A 26,546-nucleotide genomic window follows, 5' to 3' on the forward strand; every position below is an offset into this window, starting at 1 on the left:
CGGGAAGAGGATGGAGGACTGGAGAGAAGAAGGCAGGAGTGAGCGAGGGACGTAAAGGAAAGAGAGGGAGAAAAGGGTGGAAAGCAAAGAGGGAAAAAGTGATGATACATTAGCGAGGGGGGGTTTGAGATGGGAGGCTGAAAATGGAGAGGGACAGTGAGGGAGAAGAGAGAGACAGGGAGAAAAGTGAGAGATGTGAAAAAGGAATACAAAACCAATAAATTGATTTGAAAAAAATTCATACTAAAAACTTGATGTCCGATAACTAAAAGGCTACTGCATCAGGATCACTATGTTAGTATCCACTGTGTGCAATGCACACCTCCAAAAACATGTTATGCAGATTTGTAGCGCACAATATAAACCAGGAGGGTATCCAGGTGCTGAGCTGGTGTGAGACTAGCCAAAACTAGGGCCTAGTGGGACTACTCAGAAAGCTAGGTCTTCAACTTCTTGTGAAATTCAAGGAGTGAAGAGGAGGTTCGTATGTCTAGGTGCTTGGCTACAAAGAACCAAAACTAAGAAATGGTTTGTAGAGCAATGTAATCCATATTGATGACATTCTTGTAACTGGACTCCGGGGAGGGGAAGTTTCAAAAGCATTGTTTGTTTTGCTTAATATACAGCAAAATACTTTGACCTCTTCAATACAATGGCAAGTTTACACATAAATTACAACAATAGATTCTTTGTTTTTAAGTACAATTTTAATGAAGATTTTTTCAAAAATACACAAATATTGAATAACTTTCGCACATCAGTCCAGGAATAGAAAACATACCATTATGTTAATGAAGAAAAATTATGCCAAAAATAAAAGTTGGAGAAAAGACAGCATAGAGCAAAAAAAAAAAACAAGACTTAGTTCCATAATCACTATTTCAAACATTGAAGAAGTAAACAATACAAGAATATTGGGGGTGATTCAGACCTTGGCGGACGGCGGAGGCCGTCCGCCAAGGTTCCGCCGCCGAATGACCGCACCGCGGTCAAAAGACTGCGGCGGCCATTCAGACATTTCCGCTGGGCCGGCGGGCGCTCTCCAAAAGAGCGCCCGCCGGCCCAGCAGAAATGCCCCTGCAACGAGGACGCCGGCTCACAATTGAGCCAGCGTAGTTGCAGGGGTGCGACGGGTGCAGTTGCACCCGTCGCGTATTTCAGTGTCTGCAAAGCAGACACTGAAATACTTTGCGGGGCCCTCTTACGGGGGCCCCTGCAGTGCCCATGCCATTGGCATGGGCACTGCAGGGGCCCCCAGGGGCCCCGCGGCACCCCCTACCGCCATCCTGTTCATGGCGGGTTTCCCGCCATGAACAGGATGGCGGTAGGGGGTGTCTGAATCCCCATGGCGGCGGAGCACGCTCCGCCGCCATGGAGGATTCAATGGGGCAGCGGTAAACCGGCGGGAGACCGCCGGTTTACCCTTTCTGACCGCGGCTGAACCGCCGCGGTCAGAATGCCCTCGGGAGCACCGCCAGCCTGTTGGCGGTGCTCCCGTGGTCGGTGACCCTGGCGGTCACCGGCCGCCAGGGTCAGAATGACCCCCTTTATAACAACAAAAAAAAAAAAAAATGTATACATTCAAAACTAAAATCGGCAGTGCAAACCTAAGGACATCAAGAATGTAAAATCTAATCAAAGGCAACAAACATTTAGAAAAGGTCCCCATGCATGGCTGAACTGAACCAAAGTATCATTCAGTTTATAAATATTTTTCTCAAATTTAGCCACATAAAACATATCTTCAAGCCAAGAATGAAAAGTAATAGTAGATCTCCAAAAAAGGAGAATGTTTTGCCAAGCTAAGAGCAGTGGAAAGCCACTTGAAGGTATGAATGGATATGGGTGGTAGTTCTGAAATATGTACAAGTGACAAATAAATATTAAAGGAATGTGTTCTCAAATAACTTTCGATCTGAAGTTAAAATGTATGAATGTTGGGACATTCCCATATAATAATTCCCATATTATAATTAATATAAGAACAATATCACAACCTTAAGTTCTGCATCTCCAACAAGGAGAATCAAGACTTAGTTTATCTGAGTATAACTTAGACGGGACCAATGCCAACGATGTAGTATTTTGAGATAATTTAATTTAAGGGGAGAGTCCCTTAGTCCTTTGTTACAACTATATAGGATATTATCCCATTCCTCTGCTTCAAAATTCACATTCAAACGTGTGGACCACCATGATTTTCAAATATGGGAAGTTTCAATAGAAAATGAGGAGTCAATAAGAATAGCGCAGAACCCAGAGACTGCACCCTTGAAATGCCTCCAAGTATGAATAGAACATGCAATTGGAGAATTAAATGTTATGTCAGGATTTTACATTCTACTCAGAGCAAGGACTGAGTTAAGTGGAATATATCTGTTAAGAAGTGACAAAGACAACTCAAATTCCTGTTTAAACTGGAGAATGACTTAGAGTGAGTACATAAAAATACATCTGATAGCCTATGTATTTTATATGTAGTCCAAAGAGGCCAATTAAGATCAGATCCCTTGTATAGAATGTTAGCATTGTCCCACAATGGAGCTTTATGATGGAGACGAGGATGGGTATTGATAAGCGTATGTGCTTTCTACCATGCTAGTTGTGAAGAGTAAATAATAGGATTTGTGGAATTCGTAAGCTTCGATCTTTTGGAATAACAAATTGCTAAGTACAAAACAGATGGACTGTGCCATCATAACCCATAACGGTGTAGTCATATGGGTGGGTTAAAGTATATAGAATGAGCCAATCGTTTTGCAGTCCAGTAAAACTCTAAATTAGGAAGACATAAGCTCCCCTTCTCTGATGAGGAATGTAATTTGGAACTGCTTAAAAAAGGTTTGTCACCACCCTAGACAAAATGAGAAATTATGGATGTTAGCGATTTAAAATTAGATCTGGGATGGAGAGTGGCATCATTCCAAAAACATAATTACATCTGGGGGTCATATTCATTTTTATAATCTGTAACCTACTCTATAAGGATAGATTTAAGAGCATCCCTCGCTGAAAATCTTTTTGATTGTGATCAATTATAGGATTTAAATTATCCATTATCATATTCCTAAGGCCACCATTAAAGATAATCCCCAAATATTTTAATTTTGAAGGTAGCCATTTAAATGAAAGACCATTAATATTGGCTATAGTAGTGACAGGGGTTATTGGTAGGACTTCACCTTTAGTTTAAGTTTGAAAAAGTATTTCATTGAGAAATCGGAGCATTTGCAGATGATTTTGGGTGTGAGATGGTCAAAAGTATATAATCCGCATAATAAAAAGCTTTGAATTCCCCAGCGATAGTATTGATAACCTTAATATCAGCATCAGATCGAATGGCTATCACTAAATTTCCAAAGCTAATAAAAACAATAATGGAGAAAGGCTACAACCTTGTCTAGTATTGCAACAAATGTTAAAGTATAATGATGTGAATTCACCACATGAAACAGATGCCGTGGGTAACTGATACATACCGCTTGTTAATGTAAGAAAATCTTTGCCAAAACCCATCCTCTCCATTGTGTGAAATAAATATTCCCATTCTACTCTGTCAACAACTTTCTAATGAAAGAAGAACTTGCTCTACTTTGCCATGCCATAACTGCCACAATAAATGCGAAATAGTGCAAAGATGATTAGTGGAGGATCGAGATGGGACAAGTCTAGCATGAGAGGGATGTATCAAGGAGGTGATTACAGAGCCGAGGCGATGCACCAGTACTTGAGCTAAAATTTTAACATGTGAACTAATTAACTATATTGGTCTAGAACTAGAACATCCTAAGGGGTTTTTACCTTGTTTAGGAATTACCGCAATTTGAGCTTTTAGGAAATAAGGAGGTAGATGTTCCTTACATAAAGCTTCATTAAATACAGATATCAATAATGGGACAGTATGTTTCATTAATTTTATAAAATTAAATTGGAAGTCTGTCCTCCCCTGGTGACTAGCAGTAGCCAGAGAGGCAACTGTCCTGAATACTTCATCACTGATGACCTCTCCATCTAGTTTTTGTTTCTGTTCTAATGTCAATTTTCTTCGGAATGATCTGATCAATCAAGGAAAGTATAACATCCTTGTTGTCATAATTGGTAAGCTAGTAATCTCCCATCTTTTTCCCCACGTTTGTAATGACATTGACAAATTCGAAATAAGCATTTTTCGGCAAAAGCGGCAGAAAAGATTATTAAAATCGAATTATGTTGATAGTTTTTTTTTTTGTTTTTTTTTTAAGTATGGGACATTGAGTTTAAGAATGGATTGAGGTATGGCATGAGACTTTCTTTTACAATACAATTCTGGTAGCATTTGACTTTTTTTTTTAAGCAAAGGCAGAATCCCTCATTATCATCCCTCTTAGTATAACCTTCCCAGCCACCCCTGCACCCGCAAGAGTACCTGAGCAGTAGATAATGAGTGTCCGTTCGCCTTCAAAAACTGTTTCATCTATAAACACAATACTTGTTTCTCTTGTGGAGTTTTAAATTAGGAAAGGTGAGTCTCAATAGAGTTTTTGGGGGACATGAAAGTCCTAAGTCAATACTGATATCAATAAGATCATGATGCTATATACTACAGGGAACAATTTGTGCATCAGTTACTAATTGTAAAAAAGAAGAGGAAAACAAAAAATAGATCATTTTTGTACGTATAAAATGAGGACAAGAAGTAAAAGTATAATCCCTCTCTAATAATCTTCACGGTTCTTGCAAAGAATAATTGCTACTAAAATCTTTTAACATAAATCTGTCCTTGTTATGTTGTGTACTTGGTTTACTAGATCAATAAATGGGTCAATAGAGATGTTCCAGTCTCTTCCAACGAACACATGTGTACTTCCAAATACTGCGAATAATCTGCTAACATGGGATATAAAGATAAATTCACAGTCTATAAGGGCATATATTGATCCAGCTACCAGAATATTGTTATGAATTTGAAGTTTGACAAAAATATAACGACTCTCAATGTCTTCCCATGGTTGTAGTATTTGTAGGGTAGGTATTTGGTAAAAAGAATAGCAACTCCACATTTTGTAGACGGCCTGTGTGCATTGTCAGAGGTTTTAGGGATAATACTTGCATGAATTACTTGACCTACCCAATCCGGTTTAAATTTTTCATTTTCTAAAGGTATGAAATGTCTCTCTTGTAATAAGATTATGTCTGGTTTGTTATGACCGGTATAAGTCAATATCTGCTTCCGTTTAGTAAAGTGTGTTAATCCGTGTATGTATAGGGAGACAATTTTCAAAGGCTCGAATGGAGTAGGCTGTATGATTTAAAGGTAGGTCCATTGCAAAGCTTATACTAGAACAAAAGAAGAAGTATAAAAATAGTGATCAAAAATAAGTCCAACAACAAGTGTTTGGACTAGGTAGTACAAGCTTCACATTTTGTAAACTTTAAAAACTTAACAGGAGTAGAGCGTGTAAGGTGGCGCGAGAGGAAGGAACACAAGACTGTAAGCCTTGTAAATAAACAATACCAAAATTCAGCATATAAACAAACAAAATAAAATTACATATGAGGAGTACAAGGCAATCCAATCACAGTCAAATCTTACACATAAAACATTATTAGAATAACAATACTATATGTGTCATATATAGTAGGCAAAAAAAATGAAAAACTGTCAGGACAAGGGAGCAAAAAGTAAGAAAAAGAAAGAAAAAGAGAAAAGTATCAGGAAAGAAGAAAGAATGAAAGAAGATGATGAGACATAGAAGAAGAGTAACATTTCAATCCATTTAAGAGCAACAATAATATATCATAAGAAAGAGGATATCCAATGAGAACATGATCAGGTCTTCATTGGCAATTTCGATTTGTCTCTTTGTTCTAAATTTACTACCAGAAGACCATTTACAAGACTCAGTTTCCCAGCCACCAAGATCTTGTGAGTCTGGGAAGGGGTCAGTTCTCGAACCTTGAGTTGTTGTAGAGGGTTTATATTTATGTTCCATTCCCGAATCTTCTTCTTGTAGGCTGTTCAGAAAGGATTCCAAGTTGTGAGGATCAAACAATTCTTTGGTCTGCCCTTGATACGTTACAATTATAGTTGCAGGTTCCAAGAGATCACATCTGATGTCCCTTTTCTTTAAGTTAAGATGTAAAGCCAAGAATTGTTTTCTCTTGAGATTGGTGGGAGCAGAGAAGTCAGCAGTAATGATTATCTGTGCACCATCATAATTGTACGGACCATGTTTCCTTACACCCACTAAGATTTGATAAGCTTGCTGATGACAAAGGAAGCAAGCCAAAATATGACTAGGTCAGAATGGACGAGCAGTTTTTCTAGTGTACACGGTGTCCATGTTGAAATTCAAGTTGTGGGGGAAAGTATGCTTTGTCAGATTGGGAATCAGATTAATGAGAAAGTGCATCATATCATTTTTCTCCAATTGCTCTGGAAGACCAATAGTTCTAATTCTGTCCCTTCTACTGCGTTCTTCCAAATCAGTCGTCTTTTGCTGGAGGTACCATATGTCATTATCATACTCGGGTATATTTTCAAGTCGAGATTCAACCTCAGCCAGGTGGCCTTTTAACTAATTGCTTACTTGAATTAAACTGATCAACGTCGCTCCTAAGAGATTGTACTTCCTGAGTATTTGTGGAAACTGCACGGTTACCCGAAGATATTGAACTTTTAAAGTCCAAAATCTCTTTAAGTATGGTATCCATTGCTGTTGCAGAAATATCTTGAGAGGTTGCCATATTGGGAAGTGAAGCCATACTAGATGGAGCTGCCGCAAAGGCCTCACAAAATTCCCATGTCAGAATAAGCCCTTTGGAAAAATGGGTATATAAAATGTAATTAATAGCACAAATGGAGCATTATGTGTCTTCACCAACTCAATGAAAAAATGGGCTGAATGATTGCCAGGTAAGCCTCTTTTCCCTTAAAGCATTATTCCACCACTCCTTAACATTATGGTAATAAACAATTCTGTGCAGTTTGAGTTTCTGTTCAGTTTAAGTTCCAGCATATTAGATAACAGTCAAAGGCATGCATAAGCAATAGGTACAACGTATAGGGACCCACTGGGCAACAAGTATTTTCACCAATTGTTGGAGGGGAAACAGAAGCAAGATAATCTTTAGAAAAGCTTTTCTCCCCTCAGAACATTATTGCACCATTCCTCCAGTTAGGTCAATTTTAATATGATGAGTTTCAGCAGAGGTCACGTGAGAGAGCAGGTCATGTGGAGCATAGTTTAGAAAGGTTTCCTGAAAGGCTTGCAAGGAAAAATAAAGAATAAAAAGGCCAACTTCTTTTCTCATGAGAAATAAAGTATTGAAGGGCTCTATAGATCGCAGTGAGGACTGTAAGATGGATGCGCTCCCACAAATGTGTGTCGCTTGTTTGAAGAGTACCAGCAGGAGTACTGGATCCCAATCAAAATAAAACAACCAGCGGTGCAAGGCTCCGATTAATAAAGTACATGCGTATGAGCAGTTATCCACAGTACTTGAGGGATCATGTTGCGTAGTTCCCCAAAGAGACTCCAATGCCTCTCTGCAGCAATCACATAGACAGCAGGACAAGCACTTTATTTCCTCTCAGCCCAGAGCTGGGAATAAACTAAGTTAGGTATCCTTAAGAAATATTGTGTGCTGAATAAAAACAAGAGTGTTCTAAGTGTGCCAATAACACTCCAATCAGCATATTTCTCAATAATATGCAATCAGGTGTGGTTTTTCCGGCAAATAAGGACTTCGGCCTTGTTTCTTTACATGGAGCCTCAGGGAAGAGCCGCCATTACTCTTGGTGGCAAGCTCCGCCCCTGACAACAAATGCTAACAATGTTGCCAGGACCAGGTCAAATAGTTGGACCACACAACAACACAGGTGTCAAACGTTATGTGCACACAGTACTTTTTTTGTTGTTTTTTTTTTTTACACAGTAGTCCGGAATTTAGGGAGAATACTCAGTAATATGTGTGCATTCTAGCATAGGAATAGAGGACTTTACAATCATACATATTTACATTTTTTAAAACAGTGCTTATAAAGTTCCTGTGACTTGTGTACACCCACTGAAAGGTTATATATTCTCCAACACTTGGGTTAAAACAAAGAACTGATTCAGGAAGTTATTTGGGTCTGTGCACCCAAGACCTTCATGAAAATGCACAAATTGGGAGTCACCATTCGAGCAGCTATTAAGGCCCAGGTATACCGATACTTAGCCAGTACACGATCTTTACAGTGGAAAGGAACACACTCTACAGATGAAGCATATGTTTGGAAGAAACCACTTGAATGAAAGAAAACATATTTAAGGGTTATCTGCAAATATTATGAGCAAAGGCACTCTATCATGGCAAGCAAGATACAACAGAAAACAATTAAACAGATGTATTTATTACTAGCACCAATGCATTACTGCCCACACTCATTCTCAAAGAGCATCATACAGCAAAATATTCAAGACCACAGCAAAACTATCAATTATCGGTATGATGTATGCAGATTGCAGTGAGCTTAATATCTAATCATTCTCAATTCTTCAGGCCATAACACCATTTTCAGTTTCTTTCTAAAAGTTGGATAAGGAGATTAACAAAGACAGTGTTATATTGATTTGGGAACAAACTTCAAACTGCTTGGTTCTGTGCTGAGGATTTAGGCATTTTCAGGGCAAAGAAGAGAAAGGCAGTGGTTGTTAAATGCACCTCAACAGTATCAGTACATAATGTCTGTATAAGATGATGATGCTCAAGCACTACTCAGAAAACATTTTTAAATCCTGATATACATCAACCTGAACAAGTCCAATTAAACAGCGGTTGAAAGGTTCTACAAACCATGGGGTATCTGCTCACCACATGCAGCAGGTGAACAAGAGACTATGTACACAATCAGAGAAGAGGAAAGTTCCAAATCTAGTTTCATACTGAGCCAGTGGGGCACTCTACTGTAAGTCCAGCTAAAGATATTTCTTCTCAACACTTGCATTAGTTTTTTGCACGCAGCAGTTCATTTAGTCTTAGGTAAATATCTATATTAATTGTGTGAATAGACATACCCTTTTTGTCTAGACTGAAGAGAGAAGATGAGATCGGGGCCCTTTTTGTTAGGGCCTGCCACAGTGTATTTTTGTCATACAATTTCAAAGCTGCACAGAAAAGAAGGACCAGAATATAAAATCTAAGCCCTTTAAAGTCATGATCATTCTTGTAGAACTATGTTTACTAATTGAAATATACTGTAATATATAAACTCCCATACAAAAACGTAAACAACATCCTACTCAACAAACAAAGGTAGAGTCAAACATTACCTTATAGACCTTCCCGTAACCTCCTTTGCCAAGCTGTTTTATCTCTTCAAACTCATTCAAGTAACGAGACGTTTGAGCTTCAAAAAGAGAATGTTTTGCCCTGATGAAACAAGCAAACTGATTAATGAAATACATTTGTAGAAAGTTACGTATGGTGCTGCAGTGTTACACTTATGGCAGATTGCAAGCTATACAGGTGCTAAGTAAGAATACCAACTGTAAACCTCAATATATCAAAGTAGGCTACTGTGGCAAGTAGTTGGCGGATTTGAGGTACTTTTTTCTAAATCAAAAACCAATGGCGGGAGCACTGGATAATAAGCAAGATCTCCACATTTTCCCAGGTATCAGCATGCTAACTTGCTGCCTTAAAGCCAAATAACCAGTAGCATTTAATAACCATAAATGGCATAGTTAGAGTAACTTCAAAGATACCCAAGGGATCATGGCAAAAATATTAAAAATAAATGTGCAAAGAAAAAAAAATGATTTTATATTAAAAAGAATTAAGGTAAAGGAGTTTAATTTAATGGAGAAAAATGTATATCTTGGAAAACACAGAGTAAAGCCATTACAATAATATAAAACCTAACAAACCACAAACGTGGGATACTGATAATTACCATGCCAAATAAAAAGTTTGTTAGGTCTTAGGGTGAATATCTGAAGTCTTGGCAAAGAGGTACCATATAAGACAAATTCATTTGGAGGAAAATAAACAATGACGCACAATCAAGACTGTGCAAATCTACCAATGTGTAATATCACTAACTTCCAAGTTGTAAAAAGCTGCATATCTTCGAGGTGTGATATCGTAAGCATGGTAGTTGTCAGCAAAACAACCAACTATCAGAAAACACAACAGAAATATGGCTTTATCAGAAATATTCCTCTCAGTACTATACGTTTGTAAATGACATCCAGGTGTTCCTTGTAAGACAATTTCTATTATCAGGTCTGTGCCACAAATATACTTTTAGTTTGCCTGTGTTGAGTCAACAAGAACATCAAAAATACCACTGAATATTTTGGATTGCGCTGCAGACTAGGAAATTCTATGTGCTACATCAACTTAACTATCAGCCTGTGCACCAATGTAAGAGTCCCACCCAAGTCAAAATGGGCCTTGGAGATTCTCAATATGCCACTGAATAAAGGCGTCTTCTTTCAGGCATGTGACTGCACAAGAGCAATGGATAATGTAGTAACGTTGTTTAACATGGTTGAAGAGGAGTTGCTTGGTCTCGCCAGGAGGTGCTGCAGAGTAGCAGACGGTGAGTAGAAAGACCTGGAGACATATTGGGTAGTATTTTGTCCTATAAAATCAGATAAGAGGAGAAAGTGGAGAATACAGAATTGCTGGTAAGAATCCTAAAGATTTAGGAGCTAGGTCAGCCACAAAAGACTGGGGTTACTTTGGTGTTTTTCGTTACTAGGTTGGAGTAAGGAAACTGAAAATATTATTTTCTTTAGTATTTTGAAAAGAGAAGGGGCTAAAGTAGTTCATTTTTCAGTGGTCCTATGGGTTCTATTCTCCTTCCATTGTATAAGAGTTGTTTGTGGAATTGGAAAGCTATAAACAAATTTTCTTTTAATTTCCAGGATCTATTTTAATGAGTAATGGAAATCGACACACACTTCTAACCAATCTTGCACCTCACACAGCAATGTGTTCAAGGACTCTATTCTCTTGCAGAGCCAGTCAAGATGATAAATGCTGCATTAAAGCGATCTTCTCCATCATTAAACTCTTAGATTTGAGCGGGGTGAACAACACAAACACCATCCGTATTGCAGTTGACAATCAATGCAGTTCTGAAAATAGGCGGTAACGTTCAGCCTGTCTAAAGATAAATCAGTTTATCTCGTGTCATTTTTCAAGTCATAGAAAGTAGCAAAATAACACCTCTGGTTGTGCTCCTTGAATGCTTAAACAAATCTACGCTTAAGAACCCAGTTTCTTTTCTGAACTTTAGGTTATTTTGAGCTCACATTAAACAAAATGTTTAAGAATTGTAAGAAACAAGGAGATGGATTTTCCTTCTCGGGATTAGTAGTCACATCTTGAAGCATATCTCTCATTTCCCATGAGGAAAACATTATTTCTTTCGTAGAAAGGGTGGAGGACAAGATTTGTCCCCAAATTGCAGTCTGTTACTCCAACCTTGCAATACAAGAGAAGCCTTTTATACCATCCAACTGAAGGTGGCATTCCTTTGTCCTGCATTTTAGATTACCTGTTTGACCATGTTACCTATGTTTGAGCATAGCTTTTAAATACTAAGCAAAGGAAACTGCATTGTCGCAAGGACAATTCAGACACCTCATCCAGCAACCAAAGTAAAGCAACAATACCTTCAACAGTGTCCAATATTTGAAGTGAGCAATTTGCAATGTGTCTCCTGCAGATCAGGAGAGGGACAACATTTACTCCATGCTTTTGAGAATGTATAATACATTGAAAATGTCCCCCTTTGACTACAGGCACTAAAGCGCCATCCCTAAAAAACAGTCAAATCTTGCTCCTAACAAACGCTGCTCTCACACCCAAACATATCCAAATTGTTCAATAAGCACAAAAACATACACCTCCTGGTAATTAGCATGAATCTGGGAAAAAAACACTGTCTTCCAATTTCAAGCTCACATTGGCCACCACCAAACAGTCCAATAATTGTATTATGGCTATGCTACATTCAGCTCTAAACCTTCAGTTGTTCAGGCATCAAGGACTTGGTACAAAGCAAACACAAAGGTAGACCCCCATGGTCACTCATTCCAATGGACATTTCTGCCATCTTCTAATCTGTCCACCAAGATTCTCTCTTCACCAAGCCACAGATGGTCATGGAGGACACTGTCTGATACTGTTTGAGATCCTGGCAGACATTTATAATCAAGGTGGAATAATCCAGGTCCACACGGGGTCCCAATCCAAGACAGATGCACAGTTTGTTTCTTATTTTTTTTTTTTTTTGGTAGAGCCATAGCATTGAAGCGCTAACCAGTGAGAGGAGCAGACCAGAGCAATGAGAAAAAAAAAACTGAAGCAGGTTATTGGGCAATAAGACAAGTTTTAAGCGTTTTCCGTAATGGCATTAAAGCTTCCTAATATGTAAAGGAAGAGAATTCCACAACCTAGCCGCCGCAACAGAAAAGTCCTCGTCTCCCCATCTGGCTTTCCCACAGCGGGAACAAGGGCCATGTAAAAGCTGTCCTTCAATAAGCTGAAAATACAAAGATATTGAAAAGTCTAGAGTCTGCATCTTTCGTATCGAAACCCCGGGGTAAGCCACTTACCTAAAACTAAACTCAAGAGAGTTAGTTGAACCAGAGATTAGGAGGACAAACACAGGAGTATAAGCATCTTACAGAAAATACCCTAGGAATGATCATTCATTGAAAGCACAAAACCTCTTCCCCTAACATTGATTCAATGCTCCATCAAACCCTCAGGAGCACAACAAAAAACACAATGACCCTAATATCTCCTGAAAATCTAAGCCCTTTCTATTCTCAGTAACATTTTAAAATAGAGTGCAAAACCTTGGTTTTCCCAGTCAATTGGGTGCATTTCAAATCTGTCTTCTACTTCATCATTACCTGCAGCTCGTATGATGTAAGGCCTAAAAAATTAACCACATCCCTCTAACCTTAACCGCATTTTTATTCAAAACAACACAAAAAAGCCAAAGGCTATTCTTGTTCCAATGAAGCATACAAGTATGCAGTGGACAAACTATAAAACTGTAAAACACCATTAATTACAAAAATAGTGGTGTTAATTCAACAGCAAAAAGAAGGCTTTAAAACAACTAAGCTGGCCATGAGTAACTTCTGAGAAGCTCCATGAAGTTTATTATTCCACACATCTCTGATACTGTAAAGAAAGAAGGGATGCAACATGTCATCTACATTTAGACTTCACGTACACAAAGCAGGGAAAAGATTTGTTTAGGTGTTTCACACAATACAGCTAGATCATGAGTCGGCAAGAACAGTGTACAGGAAGATCTGAGATCATAAGCAAGATTTTCAAGTTTTGGTACTAATGAAATTTTACTTTAAACATAGACAATGTTCAGCCTCCCTAAAGCACACTTTCTTGTACAACAAGAAGGTTGATATTCTCAAACGATCCAAAAAACAAGAAAGTCTGAATCAGAAAGGTGCTGCACAGGAGAGTGATAGTAAAGTTACATAACCTGGGGATAAACTGGAAAAAGCAAAGACAACCATACAGGTTCAGTTTGTGTATTAAGCACAAAGACACTGACCAGTGTGAGTTCAACCCTAATAAGTCTGGAAAGTTTGGGCATGGTTGTGAGAGTGGTTAGAACATCCACGTTACAGGTGATATAAAGAAGACTGAATTGTATCCAGAAAATAATCATCAATGTGAATGCCCAAAACTGGGTTTATGAGACTGCTGATGAATGCTCACAGTGAGCAGGTTTCATCAAATATTAAATATACAGAAATACTCATAGGTGCACTCCTATGCTTACCAAATGTAGATTTCCAAAATTGAGCACATTCATAAATTCCTGTGCCAAAAGCCAAAGAAACCATATTGGTTAACATTTTACTGGAGTACAACATTTTGTTCCAAGCCTACATGTAAGAAGTATCTGTAACCTGTTCCTTGCACCCACAGTATGAGAGAGGGAGATATTACATAAAAAGCCTTGAGATCAGTGACTGATGCTTAGAAAAGAATGAAAAACTTGTAATTAATGGTTTATACATACCTGCTGGAGTGAAGATATAACTCCCCATTGCTAAGCTCCTAAAACAAAAGAGATAGTGTACATTTTTACAAACATATGCTGTGTATAAATCATCAAATGAAACAAGGTCTGTCAAAGGGCAATAGGAGTGGCATTGGCTAGTTTGGATTTGCCAATGCTTATTGTGTCTATGACCAGTTTTTTCATGAAGAGACACATTACGAAAACAAGCATTCTCTGAAAGTCACAATACATATATCGTTTATGTAAAAGCACACATAGCACCTGTAGCTGATGGTACTGAAAGGGACTATTTATTGTGTGGATGTTTACATTGTGCAAGAGCAGAATGCGGTCATTCAGTCAGGAAAGCAAGTGGCTGAAGCAGGCCGAACCTGTTCCTCAAGATCTAGGCATTGATAGGCAGAGGCAAAATGCAAATGATGTTACAGCAGACTAATGGATGCAGAGGAACACAGACATCACTTTTTTCTGTTAAGTGAGACTGGCTTTATTGGTCGTTCCTTCTTACGAGTTGTGTTCATTCAGCAAAATATAGTAAATAGTCAGTTCATTCAGCAAAGTGTAGTAATCAGTCAACACGTTTCACCACTTACTGGTTTGCTGGCAGGCTATCTCATATATAGGACAAGAGATCTAGAAATGTGAAATGATAGCTAAATGCAGGTCAGTGGAAGAATGTTTGATGACGATAAAAGAATGACAACTCAACATCAATCTACTCAGACTAAAGCAGTTAGTTCCTGGTTAGTTGTCTGGAACTGCTGATTGATTTCTACATTCAAACTCTGACTTCATTACGTGTTATGACTCCCAGTGAATTATCAACAGGCTCATCAGAGATAATGTCCTGACATAGATGCCATCATGTGAAAATGAAATAGCTACACGGCTATTGTGGTTTTGCATGTAAATTACTACAATCATGTGGTCGCAGATTTTAGTAAGTGCATGTTTAGCCATTCCTCACCGCAAATAATTAAAAATATCACCAAATAAATAAATAGTTAAGAAAAGAAAATAGTCATAAAAAGAAAAGAGACAGCAACTGAAAAGGGACTTTTGAAAGTAAAGGAGGCAGAAGGGCAATGAGGAATTGAAAGAGGAATACAAAAATGGAGTATAGGAAAACAAATGTCTAGAAAAACAGAGTGGTTGATCACAGTAGAAAGGAAGATAGAACATGCATCTTACTGGGCATGTACACCAGGAACAGAGAAATTTGAAGGTTTTCCAGAATCAGATTGTTATGAATGCATCCACATTTAAGCATTACCCTATGAAAGACTAAATATTTTTTTCATAGTTTTTTGCTTTTTATTATGACGAAAAACAAATGCCTTTCTATAGGTATCAATGTTACCTGCTGGTGATATATTCGGTGCTTGGCTGCCTTTAGTAACTCTGTTATGGCTGTACTATGATGGAGTCTCACAGTGCTAAATTCATCACTGAAAGCAAAGGAGGACAACAATCCCATTCTGGTAAACGTTTGACAAAGTACTGTAAATAAACAGAATTAATATTTATTAAGAAGCTTCAGGATACAGATGTGTACTTTTCCTATTGACAAAATAAAAAGATAGTTATTTTTTAATTCGATTTAAGCAAAATATTTAAAGCTATGTTAGTAACATATGTAAAGAGGTAATGTTAAAGTTCCCGTATCCAAATTGAGAAAGTAAGCAAATCATACAAGTAAGGATTGCATACAATTTTAACTGATCCACAATAGCCAGCAGTGCTTACAACATCACTTCACAAAGAAACAAAGTGATCCGACTGAAATGGGCCATCTCACATGTCTCTGGTTAAGTGTGCAGAGTATTCTTACATATAAATTCCACTATGATTTCCACGGTTTTGTGACCATTTTCTACCAATAATAATGCGTGTGTTTTTGCTTCTGCGATGGATGTTGCCAGACTGAAAAAATCTATACATGGAATCCCACCACGACCTGTAAATGTAGCCCTTTGGATTTTTTCCAGTTACGTTAAAAGATGGATTTGTTTCGCCTGGAAAAGGAAAGTATTTAAACTAACAATATAACTGCACAATTGCTAGAGATAATTCTCAATGCACATTTTGCTAGAGATACTACTCAATATGTGTGCAAAATATTGGAACTGAGGAAATGTGATTGGGCAAACGATCTAGGAACATTTTACATTAACTAAAGAACATACAAAAGTGGATCATCACATTACGGCAATGGTTTTCAGAACATTATATCAAACATCTATATTTACTAGCAGCAGGTTAGTAATAAAGAAAATCATGAGCAGTTTCACAGCATTTTGAGGTAGATCTTCTAGGATTGAGAATGCCTAGGTATCTGAATAAAAGGAACAAATCTTGTTTACATATTTTTGAATGAATAAAACTGAAAGAAAGGTATATAAATGCTTTTGATTGTGTGTAAACAATCATGATGACAAAGGAATATAGATTTTTGAAAACCATTACCTTTTCTAACCCAGCAGTAACCGTAATATTGGTTACACTGGCTTAGATGCTGCGATAGTGAGTAAGCAGGTTATTATACCAGTATCAAGCCTGGAAGAGAGATGGTCCAAGGAACTTACAGTTTTTTAAAAACATTTTAGAAAAATGTAGTGAAGGGATTCTGCCCATTTAATCCTTCTGGATTTTTGGCTTTTGGATCACCTGGTTTTGGACTATGGGTGAGCCTCATAACTGGTGTCTCACCCAGAGTAATTCCACAGTAAACAGAAAGTGTATTTATCGGCAGTGTCTGCCTTTTAAGATAAGCTCACTGCTGCACAGCAAGTGTAAGGGGCACTTGGTTGGTTACAAATGTGCAAGCGTGAGGCTTGTGAGGAAACTGTTGTGTGCAGCCTAATAACTGCGCACAGGTAGTGTGTTGCAATGGGGACTCTACAGGGATTGATGTTGATCTGGGCTAAGGGTTATAATAATGGACACTCATGACTTATCTCTGCAGTGACAATTTGACACATGGGGGAATTCTGCCTTACAGTGTGCAGTTTTTCTTCCCTTTGCCCTACACACTCCAGCGAGATAAACTGGAGTGAAAAGTATGTGCAAAGTTGAAATATGCACTTCCTAAGAAGATATATGTACATCTTTTGGATCATCCAGAATTCTCATATTTCTCTGGATCAGCTCAGGATCAGAGCCTAGGCCTTTTGACACCCTGCTGGGCGCAATTAACTACACTGCTCTTCAGTACATGGAACAAAGGCCTATCCACACAATAGGAAGCAATTAACAGTGCTTCACTCGGCTCCCGATTAGGAAGGGGCTGGGAAGAAAATCTGCATTTGTTAATTAGCTTCACATTGTACCAGGGAAGAGACATTCACAGACCACTGAACAAAAGAGGGAGCCCAGACCTCTGGGGCCAATACACAAGGGGGCTCTTCTGTGAAGTGTTGGTGGTAGAGGCTGTGGTACTGATTTCAGCTAAGGGAGGAGCTAAGGCTCCCAGAGGAGATGTGACCAGTCACTTCCAAATGGCACCATCTTGAACTGTCCCAGTATGCTGTGAAGTGGGGTTGGGACAGGGGTGGAGAGATGTGGCGGCACCCTAGGATTGGCCGGGAGTGTCCGACTTCTAGAACTTTCCACTTTTATTTAAAAACTCTTACACAAGGGAGAGAGTGCTTTTTGTTGGACCTAGACACTAGGACCAGACAGCTGCAGCACCACGGTCAACTGGAAGGGCAAATCCTATGTTGCCCTCGTGGTCTAAAGACTCTGCCTACAGTTGACACCAACACCAGTGGGTCTCTCCAGGACCAAGGAAGCTAGTTCCCATACACCTCCTCAGACTGGTTAAGGAAAGAACTGGACTTCCGCGCCCAAACTGGAGAAGAGAAGCGCCAGAGGTCAGGTAAAGAGAGAAAGGCTGGCACAGGGAGCCAATGGGACCAGTTCCCCAAAAGTGTGCTTTGAGGTTAGTAGTCTTGTGGAAAAGTCTCCAGGTCACTAGGGCTGGCCACCAGGAGCAAAGTGATCCTAAGGAAGTGTGAAATAGCCCAACATGGCCCTAGATATCACAGGCAGAAGTATTTGACATTTAACCCCCTATCCCTTCCCCACCTCCTCTCCCCTCCCCCCACCCGAAAGACAGAGCATGTGGAGCACTGGTGCAAAGTTATCCAAAGCCCAGCCCAGCCACCCCACCCCGATGCGTCTGGGGCCCATGGGGGGGTCGACAAATGCCTGCTGCCACTCACCACATTTCCCATCCAGAGAGGATTAACTGAATTACAAAGAGCTAAATGAAAGAAGGAAGCAAGAAATGATCTTACTGACATTTAAATAGACATCTGGAGCGATGTGGGTTTTGTTCGTGTACATAACACAGGTGTTCCAAGAGAGATACAAGCAGCAGTTGGTTGGGAATTGCAGTAGATAGTGTCTGCAGTCGAGGGGCACCTTTTATCACTGGTAACTCAGACGGTGAATCAGACTCTAAAGGAAGAAAAAATAAATTCTAGTGAAAACATTTAAAAGACAACATTGTTCAAGGCAAAGTTGCTTACATGTATACAAATAGCCAACAAAACGGTCGATTTGGGCCTTTGAATCAACAGAGTTTTGGAATTGAGTTTCTTTGCTGCTCTTCACACTTCTATACACCACATTTCTGCATTGATCAAACTCTAATATCTATCTGCACAATAACGAATTAGAGAACCATTCTAAACTGAGGTTCTCTCCACAAGTCACTCTTTCATCTCCTGAACACTCTCAAATGGTGAGTTCTTAGCCAGATTGTTTGTAACGGGTCTCCTCACTATCCAACAGCAGGAAAACTGCTTAACAAACGCAAGGGGAAACTAGAAACTAGTGGTGGATCACTGTCGTCAGAACAAGGCTTACCTGCCTTATCCTTGCTTATGTTTGGGCCAGTACCTATTTCGATTCAAAGTCAAAAACTTTAGTCCCCCAAATACCCAACAGTTTTTATGAATATAAAGGCACAACAGACAACTCTACTTCTTCGCTTTGCAGTCTCACTGCTACGTATTCCAGGTATAGAGGATATGAAATATGTGGCTCTGGGAATGGTAGTGAAACAACTCATGTGACCACACTGCTTCTTAGTTAACCTGATTATACAGTCAAGCGCCAAAGGTTTTCTACGTTACTTTTCCCGGCTTACCCATTTTTCCCTTAAACAATATGTATTCTTACCTGAAAATATAATTTAGAGCTTGCCAACCAAACACCTTTATAAAGTATTTAAAAGCATAAGAGTTGCATCAATTTATATATCAACAAAGTTATTATTAAGGTATTCCACATTTACCTTCTGTCCTTTCAAAAAGCTGATGAATACAGTTTTATACGTTTGGACAGTTGGCTCTATCCTTGGTATGCTCTGTTCCTTTTCAGTAGTGCCCATGGAGTGTGTGCACTGCTGAACTGTAACTGCATTAGTCAAGGATCCCTTTATATCCAGGACTTCCCAAGAATCACATGGTCAAGCAACCTAAGCTTACTTAAGGAAGTACTATAATGCTGGATCTAAGATTTAGTATTACATGTACTAAATGTTCTTTTCTGGTCACTGCTATCTTTTTAAAAAAACAGAGCAGGTCTTTAGTTACAGTACAGAAATGTATTCTAAATAAAATCACAAAGAAAAGAAAACCAAAAGGTTGTAGTAGCTCCAGGTTTATATCTGCAACACAGTTTCATTGCACTAAGATACAAAGACGCAGTAGCATTTTACCAAAAGAGGCTATGTCAATATTATTATATGGCCAGAGGTTCATAAGTCTTTGTTGAATATCTAGGATGTTTAAGTTTCGGCATTGCACAAAGAAAAACAGCACTTGATTAGTCAAAGGCCAGACAGATCTACCCTGAATTTCTACATAATGCAGAGGATCACAGAAAAAAAGTCTTAGTTGGTTTAAGTTCTTGAACAGCTGAAAACCCCACACCCTTGTGCAAATATAATTTCTGTACATATTACATGAACTGTCCAATTACGTTTTGCCTATTGTTTCTCTGCATTGTTATGTTTTGTTCAAAGGCAAATAAATACTTTCATTAAAATAAAATAAAAAGGTCAGGCTCCCGGACTAGAAATGGAACTCAACAACAAACACAGACGCATCCACCATCAACAACTGTGGCCTGCCTTAGAAAAAAGGGTACCACTTGAACGTGAAACTAAGCGCTCAAGAAGAGTAGGTTGTGGAATGAGATTTCAAATTGTTCCAAGTTCACGAAAACCACTACCATGTGAATAAGCTTATGACAAGCGTTGTCAATACATCAGAGAAGCCATAATTTTCCTCTCCAACTTGGCATGAATAAAAAATAAAAAAAATAAAACAAAAAAAATAGTAATAAAATAATGAGGCTCTCAAACTAGAAGTGGCACTCAACATTGAACAAGTATGCATCCACCAACAACAACTGTGGCCTGCCTTAGAAAAAGGGTGCCACTTGAACGTGAAACAGTGACCGCTCAAGAAGAGTAGGTTGTGGAATGAGATTTCAAATTGTTCCAAGTACACAAAAACTACTACCATGAGAATAAGCTTTATGACAAGTGTTGTCAAGACATCAGAGAAGCCAAATTTTCCTCTCCAACTTGGCATGAATAAAACATGCATTAAAAAAACAAAGAAGGTTTGTCCACCTGCCGAACCACTACCCCTTTACGCCACAATAAGAGGCCAACATAGAAGCCACCAGATTGTAGTGCAATTATGCAGGGTGTAGGTCTGGGGAGCGACGCTGAAATAAGCCTCACCTCACACACAAAAAGTTCTTTAGGAGGACCTCTTCAGTTGTGTTCTTCTGATATGGATAGTCCTTTGGTTTAGTCACTGGTCTTGATTAGCCTGGCTGCAGATAGTAGAGGCTTCTAGACAGCCTGGGCACAGAATTCTCCATCCTCCTTAAACAAGTTATTTCCCGATATCCCCAAGGCTGTAGATTAAGAGCACAAACCAACAACCAAAAGTGTAACCACACCACATAACAAATTTACATGCAGCATTGAGTCAGGAATTAAAAAAAAAAAAAAACTGAACAAAATATTAATATCCAACTGTACACCTAATACTATCATTTCCATCGCACAAAGATACTCATACACTGTCTCCATACGTACATAACACTCAAAACAATCTGTCGCCGATGTTCATCTGTGTATAAAAAAAAAAAGATTACAGAATCTCCAAATGCCAGACTCATATGCAATTAGCACTCATGTCAGACATTGGTACAATCTCAATTAGCCAATTCTGTTAAATGCACAAAGGTACTATATTTCCTTTTAGGCATCCAAATGAATAACAACCATAAAAAACGAATACAACATATTTTAAGCACACTTAAAACTCATTCGAAGGCAACGCCACATGAAAACTAAGTCCTAATGCACTGAAATCATCACAACCCTCACTGAATTGAGAAGATTATGTATAGACCCTCCAAATGACCCAGCTTTAATCAACTTAAAAATGAATTTCTAATTATCAAAATACAAGTAACATTCTGCATCTCTAAAGAAATGTCCGTTTACATCTTTGTTTAAGCCAAACTGATTTTCCTCAGACACAGTAAAATCATTAAAATACTTCAATCTGAAAATGCACGATTGAAAAGCAGGTTCTTTCACAAATACAAATCTCACAATTTTTCTCCAGTTCAGCTGGCTAAAATTGTATCATACTACCTTTGAAAACCGATACAGGCTTCAGGCAACTTTCAGGTGTTGGAGAAGATCTTCGGTAATGGCGCTACTTCTGCCTCCATTACATGTCACCATTTCTTCCTTTGTCTCTACTTTCGTAGAAGTAAAAGAAATAATACCCTAGTCCCATAAAATTATCAATGCACAAAGTGAAATCTTTCCACTTGCTTCTCAACCAACATAACGCACTCCACAGAGTTTCAGAGCTGTTCACGGTGATCTCTGGAGCCAGGCCTACCCTTATCTCCATTACTTATAACACCAGTCCTTTCTTTGTGTGCGCCTTAAAAGTAAAAGGCACACAATTCTAGCAATGCACACAGCACAAACGTCCCTCTTGCTTCGGAGCCAACAAACGCACTCCAGAGGACTACCAGAGCATACAGTTCGTCCCAGTTCTTTAACGCTGTGAACATCCAGAACCCCTAGTTCAGCCATTGTAAAGACATTGTGCCTCTCTTCAAGCACATCCTCAAGGCCACAAGCCCCATGCAACCTCACCAACATCTACACCAGACTTGCTCATGACACTATACCGCCCTTTCTCAGCAGTCTTAAACGACTAATAATTTCTGATCCCCAAAAATGAGTGCCAGTGCCTACCACCTGCACAAATTAAGCACCGCAAGTCCCTCCCTCATATGCCCCCTTTTGATAGTGTCCACCTACCTATAGAAGGAAACGACAAAGTCACATATTTTACTTAGCCTCCTATTTTCAGTCTCTTTTGTTACTACTATTAGTTGTTAACACTCTTTTAGACTCTGTACTGCACTGAGTGATGGCTGTGATTAACTGAACCATTCCTTCCATCAACCTGCTGTTTCTCTAATAATAAGGTATACACTGCTATCAGGAGATAGCACGTTTTTTCCAGGGGCGATGGACACAAATCTCAGAATCAGTCAACAACTAATTGTTCTGGGGTGACAAGACGTAAGGTTCGCAGGCTGAGGCAGATCTTTGCACAAGGTGATACGAGAATGAGTACCAACAAGTGTTACACTCAACTGATCCAACACAGGGAATCAGACAATGTGCTGGCAATACAAACTTACAAACCTTGCTGTATATTGTCACTGTTGAAACCACAGTACACTTGCATTACCAAGCTTAAGCTTCAGTTGAGGGCATGAAAAAAGTGAGCTAACCTTAGTAAACTTGGTTTTGTTAGAAATTGCTAACACATACTGTAACTTGCCCAGAACTAGAAATAAAGTGAAGCAGCTATTTATTTATCATAACACTGAAAGGCATGAAATGGAGATGGGCACCGTGGATCAACATTTTAGCTCTGAATGGTGAGCACAAAGAGTGTTCAAGCTCGACTACTGGCACTTTTTTAAAAACACTGCTTAAGTTCAACCCTCATATCAAACCAATTTGGAAACAAATAATATGAAACTTTTTATCACTCAAGGAAGGGGTATTTCTGAAACTCCTCAAAGATACCCAATTACAGAAAGTGGAACCCGTGAAAGAATACTAGGAGTGATGGTAAACAAGCTTTGCTTCATGAGAGGGACAAATACATGCTGGACAGCCTAAAAGAAATAAAGCCAGCAAACAAAGTCAGAACATGTGAGTTACAAACCACAAAACCAATTTTATGACAAGACCGGAGGCTCCTATTATGCTTTCTTTTCCTGCTTTATTTTAATAGCAGTCAAGAGGAAAACACCAATCCCAGAGGTTTGCGCAACAAGCAACCAATGGGAGATAAGACTAATAACATTAACCAATCAGTACACTGTATCACGTAACATATACCAATCCTGACTGCAGGCAGCCCTCTTTTCTTGCTGCTCGCAGTCAAGATAAGTATATCTTTCGTTGCGCCATACATTTACTATAATTTCAATGTATTTTACTATTTTATGTTCACATTTTAATAACGTTTTGTGTTTAACTAGTGTTTAGCTGATATGCGTGTGCCTCTGCTGCCCCAACCGCTCTTTAATTCTTTTTCTTGCGTGTGAAGGAAAATTCCTCCCTCGTCTTTCGAGTCGCGTCGCCGTGAACGTTCTATTTTGAACACCGGCTGACGCGACCTTCAACCGCCCAGTCTCCGCATTCCGAACGCATTCCTGAGCGCATTCCGGTCTAGCGCTCGTATTCAAAAAGCTTTTACTGCTTTTTAATTAGCTTCTCCTGTCCAGGAAACCGGCGCTCAGCCTTTAAAACAGCTAACGAGCCGCCCTTCGCCCTGTAGAGGTTTCTCTTCTCTTTTGACTGGTGAGTCACACACCTATAAAAATTTAAAGCTTGTCCTCCCTAGTTAACCCCTTTTTACCAGTTTTTTCTCGTCTTCTTCATAGCAATGGATTTCTCAGAGTATTTCAAATCGAATGATGATTCTGAAGACGATTTTTATTATAATTTAAATAATTTCATTCAATCTTCAGTTAAAAAAGCAGTTTCTGCTTCTATGGGGAAAATTTCTAAACAAATTCATTCCACTGTATCGTCCTGTTTATCCCAATCACAAGTGGCCCATTCTGCGGGGGAAAGCAGAAAGCGCAAAGCCTCGGAGGCTTCCTGAAACCAGGCTAACGCCTCATCTGCGCTTATGGATGGTGAGTCAAACTCACTCAGGATAGAGGGCGAAGCTCCTCAAAGGCCTCCTACTACGGAGGGGAATAACATTTTGGGTACTAAAAGTAAAAAAAAAAAAAAAAAACGTGTCTAAGACCCAAAAAATTGTGATTGCGGATATTAAAGACACTGATGATGGTGATGGTGATACCAATTTTTCCTCCTCTGACAATGAGGAAGATAACTCCTCCAATTTTTGGATTGGCCCTCCCCCTAAAAAATCTAAACCAACATCAACTAACCAAACCCATGCCCCCCTTTTAGATTCTGATGGCAATCTCATGTTCGACCCTGGCTTAATCCACCATCCCAATTCTACTGAATGGTTACCTTCTGACCATGTTGCAAACTATATCCTAGCAAAATTACGCCTTCCTCTAGATAAACAGGTACGAACAAAACTACGTTCTGAATGTCCCAGACCCTCACCCCCATTACACATTACCGCTACCCCTTCTATAGATCCGTCCCTCCTAACCTTCTTCTACAACTTTGGTAAAGATCCCCGTAAAGGGGTGGACAGAGCCTGGGCTCTATGCCAAGATAAAGTCCTTGATTTGGTCGGTCCTTTATCCCGCATTTTTGACCTCGCAGAATCTACTAGAACCAATGACGAGTCAATTGATCCTGAAGAACTGTCACTCTGGATTCAGAGAGCATTCTGTTTTCTGGGTATGCGAACTCAGCCATGACTCACGAATGTCGTAAAGGACTTCTGCTCAAGCTAGATCCTAAGCTTGCAAATCTGGCAGCTAAGGATCCAGGAGCTAAAGCTGATGGCTTACTCTTTGGAGATAATTTCATAAAAGAACTAAGCAAATACGTCACCACCTTTGCTTCTATTGACAAAGCCCAGCAGTCACTTAAAAACGTTTTTAACTCACGGGTTTTTGCCAGGGCCGGTAGAGGAAGAAGCCGCTCCACCGGCCGGTCCTTCAGAAACCAAGGCTTCAGAGGCTCCTATAGTTACCAACAGCAACAGCAACAAGATTTTCGCCCACAATTCTACCCCCAGCATTCCAGAGGATTCAGAGGGAAGAATCACCGCAGGTCCTATAACAACTCAGGTAAGCCAACCTTCTGGCCATCTTTCTATAAGGGGTCGTCTAAAGTTTTTTCACCACAAGTGGATGGAGATTACTTCAGACCCCTGGGTTCTCAACAAAGTCAAAGGCTATTTAATAGAATTTTACGAAACTCCCTTTCAACCCTCCCCCCTTCTTCCCCTCAAATTTTCAAAAGAAATGTCAAATCTCATTTCTACAGAAATACAAGATCTTCTTCAAAAACATGCTATTCAACCAGCGCGTCCCCTTCCCTCAGGATTCATAAGCCTTTGTTTTTAGTGATAAGAAAAAACAAGAAAATCAGATCAGTCATCAACCTCAGACAATTCAATCAATTTGTTGTCTACCGACACTTCAAGATGGAAACGATTCTCCATCTAAGAGATTCGCTCCTTCTCAACGACTGGATGGTCCGTCTAGATCTTCAAGACGCGTACCTAACAGTCCCCATACATCATTCTCACAGAAAGTTTCTCCAATTTCAATGGAATCACCACACCTATCAATTTACCTGCCTACCCTTCGGTCTTTCATTAGCCCCCTGGTGCTTCACCAAGCTAATGAAACCTATCGTAGCCCTCCTTCGATCTCAAGGCTTCAGAATGATAATCTATCTAGACGATATTCTTCTAATGCATCAAGACATTTCTACCCTTCGGTCCCAACTCTCTTACGCAATCTCTCTTCTTTCGGACCTAGGCTTTATAGTCAACAAAGAGAAATCAATGTTTACCCCGTCGCAGACAATGGAATTCCTGGGATTCCTAATCAATTCCTCTCAAGGTCTCCTTCAACTCCCGACCTCAAAAATAAAAAGTATCAAATCAGAGATAACCCTATCTTTACAGCAGACTTCTCTCTCCCTCCGGTCTCTTGCAAGGAATGTAGGTCTTCTTTCTTCTTCGATTCAGGCAATTTTTCCAGGCCCTCTTCACTATCGGGCTCTTCAAAGATTGAAAATTCGTCATCTACGCAAAGGTCTTGTTTATTCAGATTTCATCCCTCTCGACCTCGAATCCCGTACAGAACTCCAATGGTGGCTCGACCATCTCGAAGCCGGGAATGGCAGGACCATCTTTGCCTCAGTCCCAGATCTTGTCTTAGAATCCGACGCGAGCCTAAC

At 39.4% G+C, this 26,546-nt stretch overlaps 1 protein-coding gene across 2 annotated transcripts in view; it reads right to left on the reverse strand.

Annotated features, from left to right (window-relative positions):
- EIF2AK1 (eukaryotic translation initiation factor 2 alpha kinase 1) overlaps nt 1–26,546 on the reverse strand; it is a 339,056-nt gene that overhangs the window by 272,053 nt on the left and 40,457 nt on the right. For both annotated transcript variants that reach the window (XM_069210157.1, XM_069210156.1), the window contains exons 2-5: nt 18,353–18,511; nt 15,411–15,550; nt 14,048–14,085; nt 9,297–9,396 (exon numbers count right to left, since the gene is read on the reverse strand). In XM_069210157.1, coding sequence (XP_069066258.1) covers nt 9,297–9,396; nt 14,048–14,085; nt 15,411–15,550; nt 18,353–18,511 — 437 coding nt within the window. The remainder of the gene's footprint in view (nt 1–9,296; nt 9,397–14,047; nt 14,086–15,410; nt 15,551–18,352; nt 18,512–26,546) is intronic.

Source organism: Pleurodeles waltl, chromosome 10, assembly GCF_031143425.1.
Source record: "Pleurodeles waltl isolate 20211129_DDA chromosome 10, aPleWal1.hap1.20221129, whole genome shotgun sequence".
NCBI classification, from domain to species: Eukaryota; Metazoa; Chordata; class Amphibia; order Caudata; family Salamandridae; genus Pleurodeles; species Pleurodeles waltl.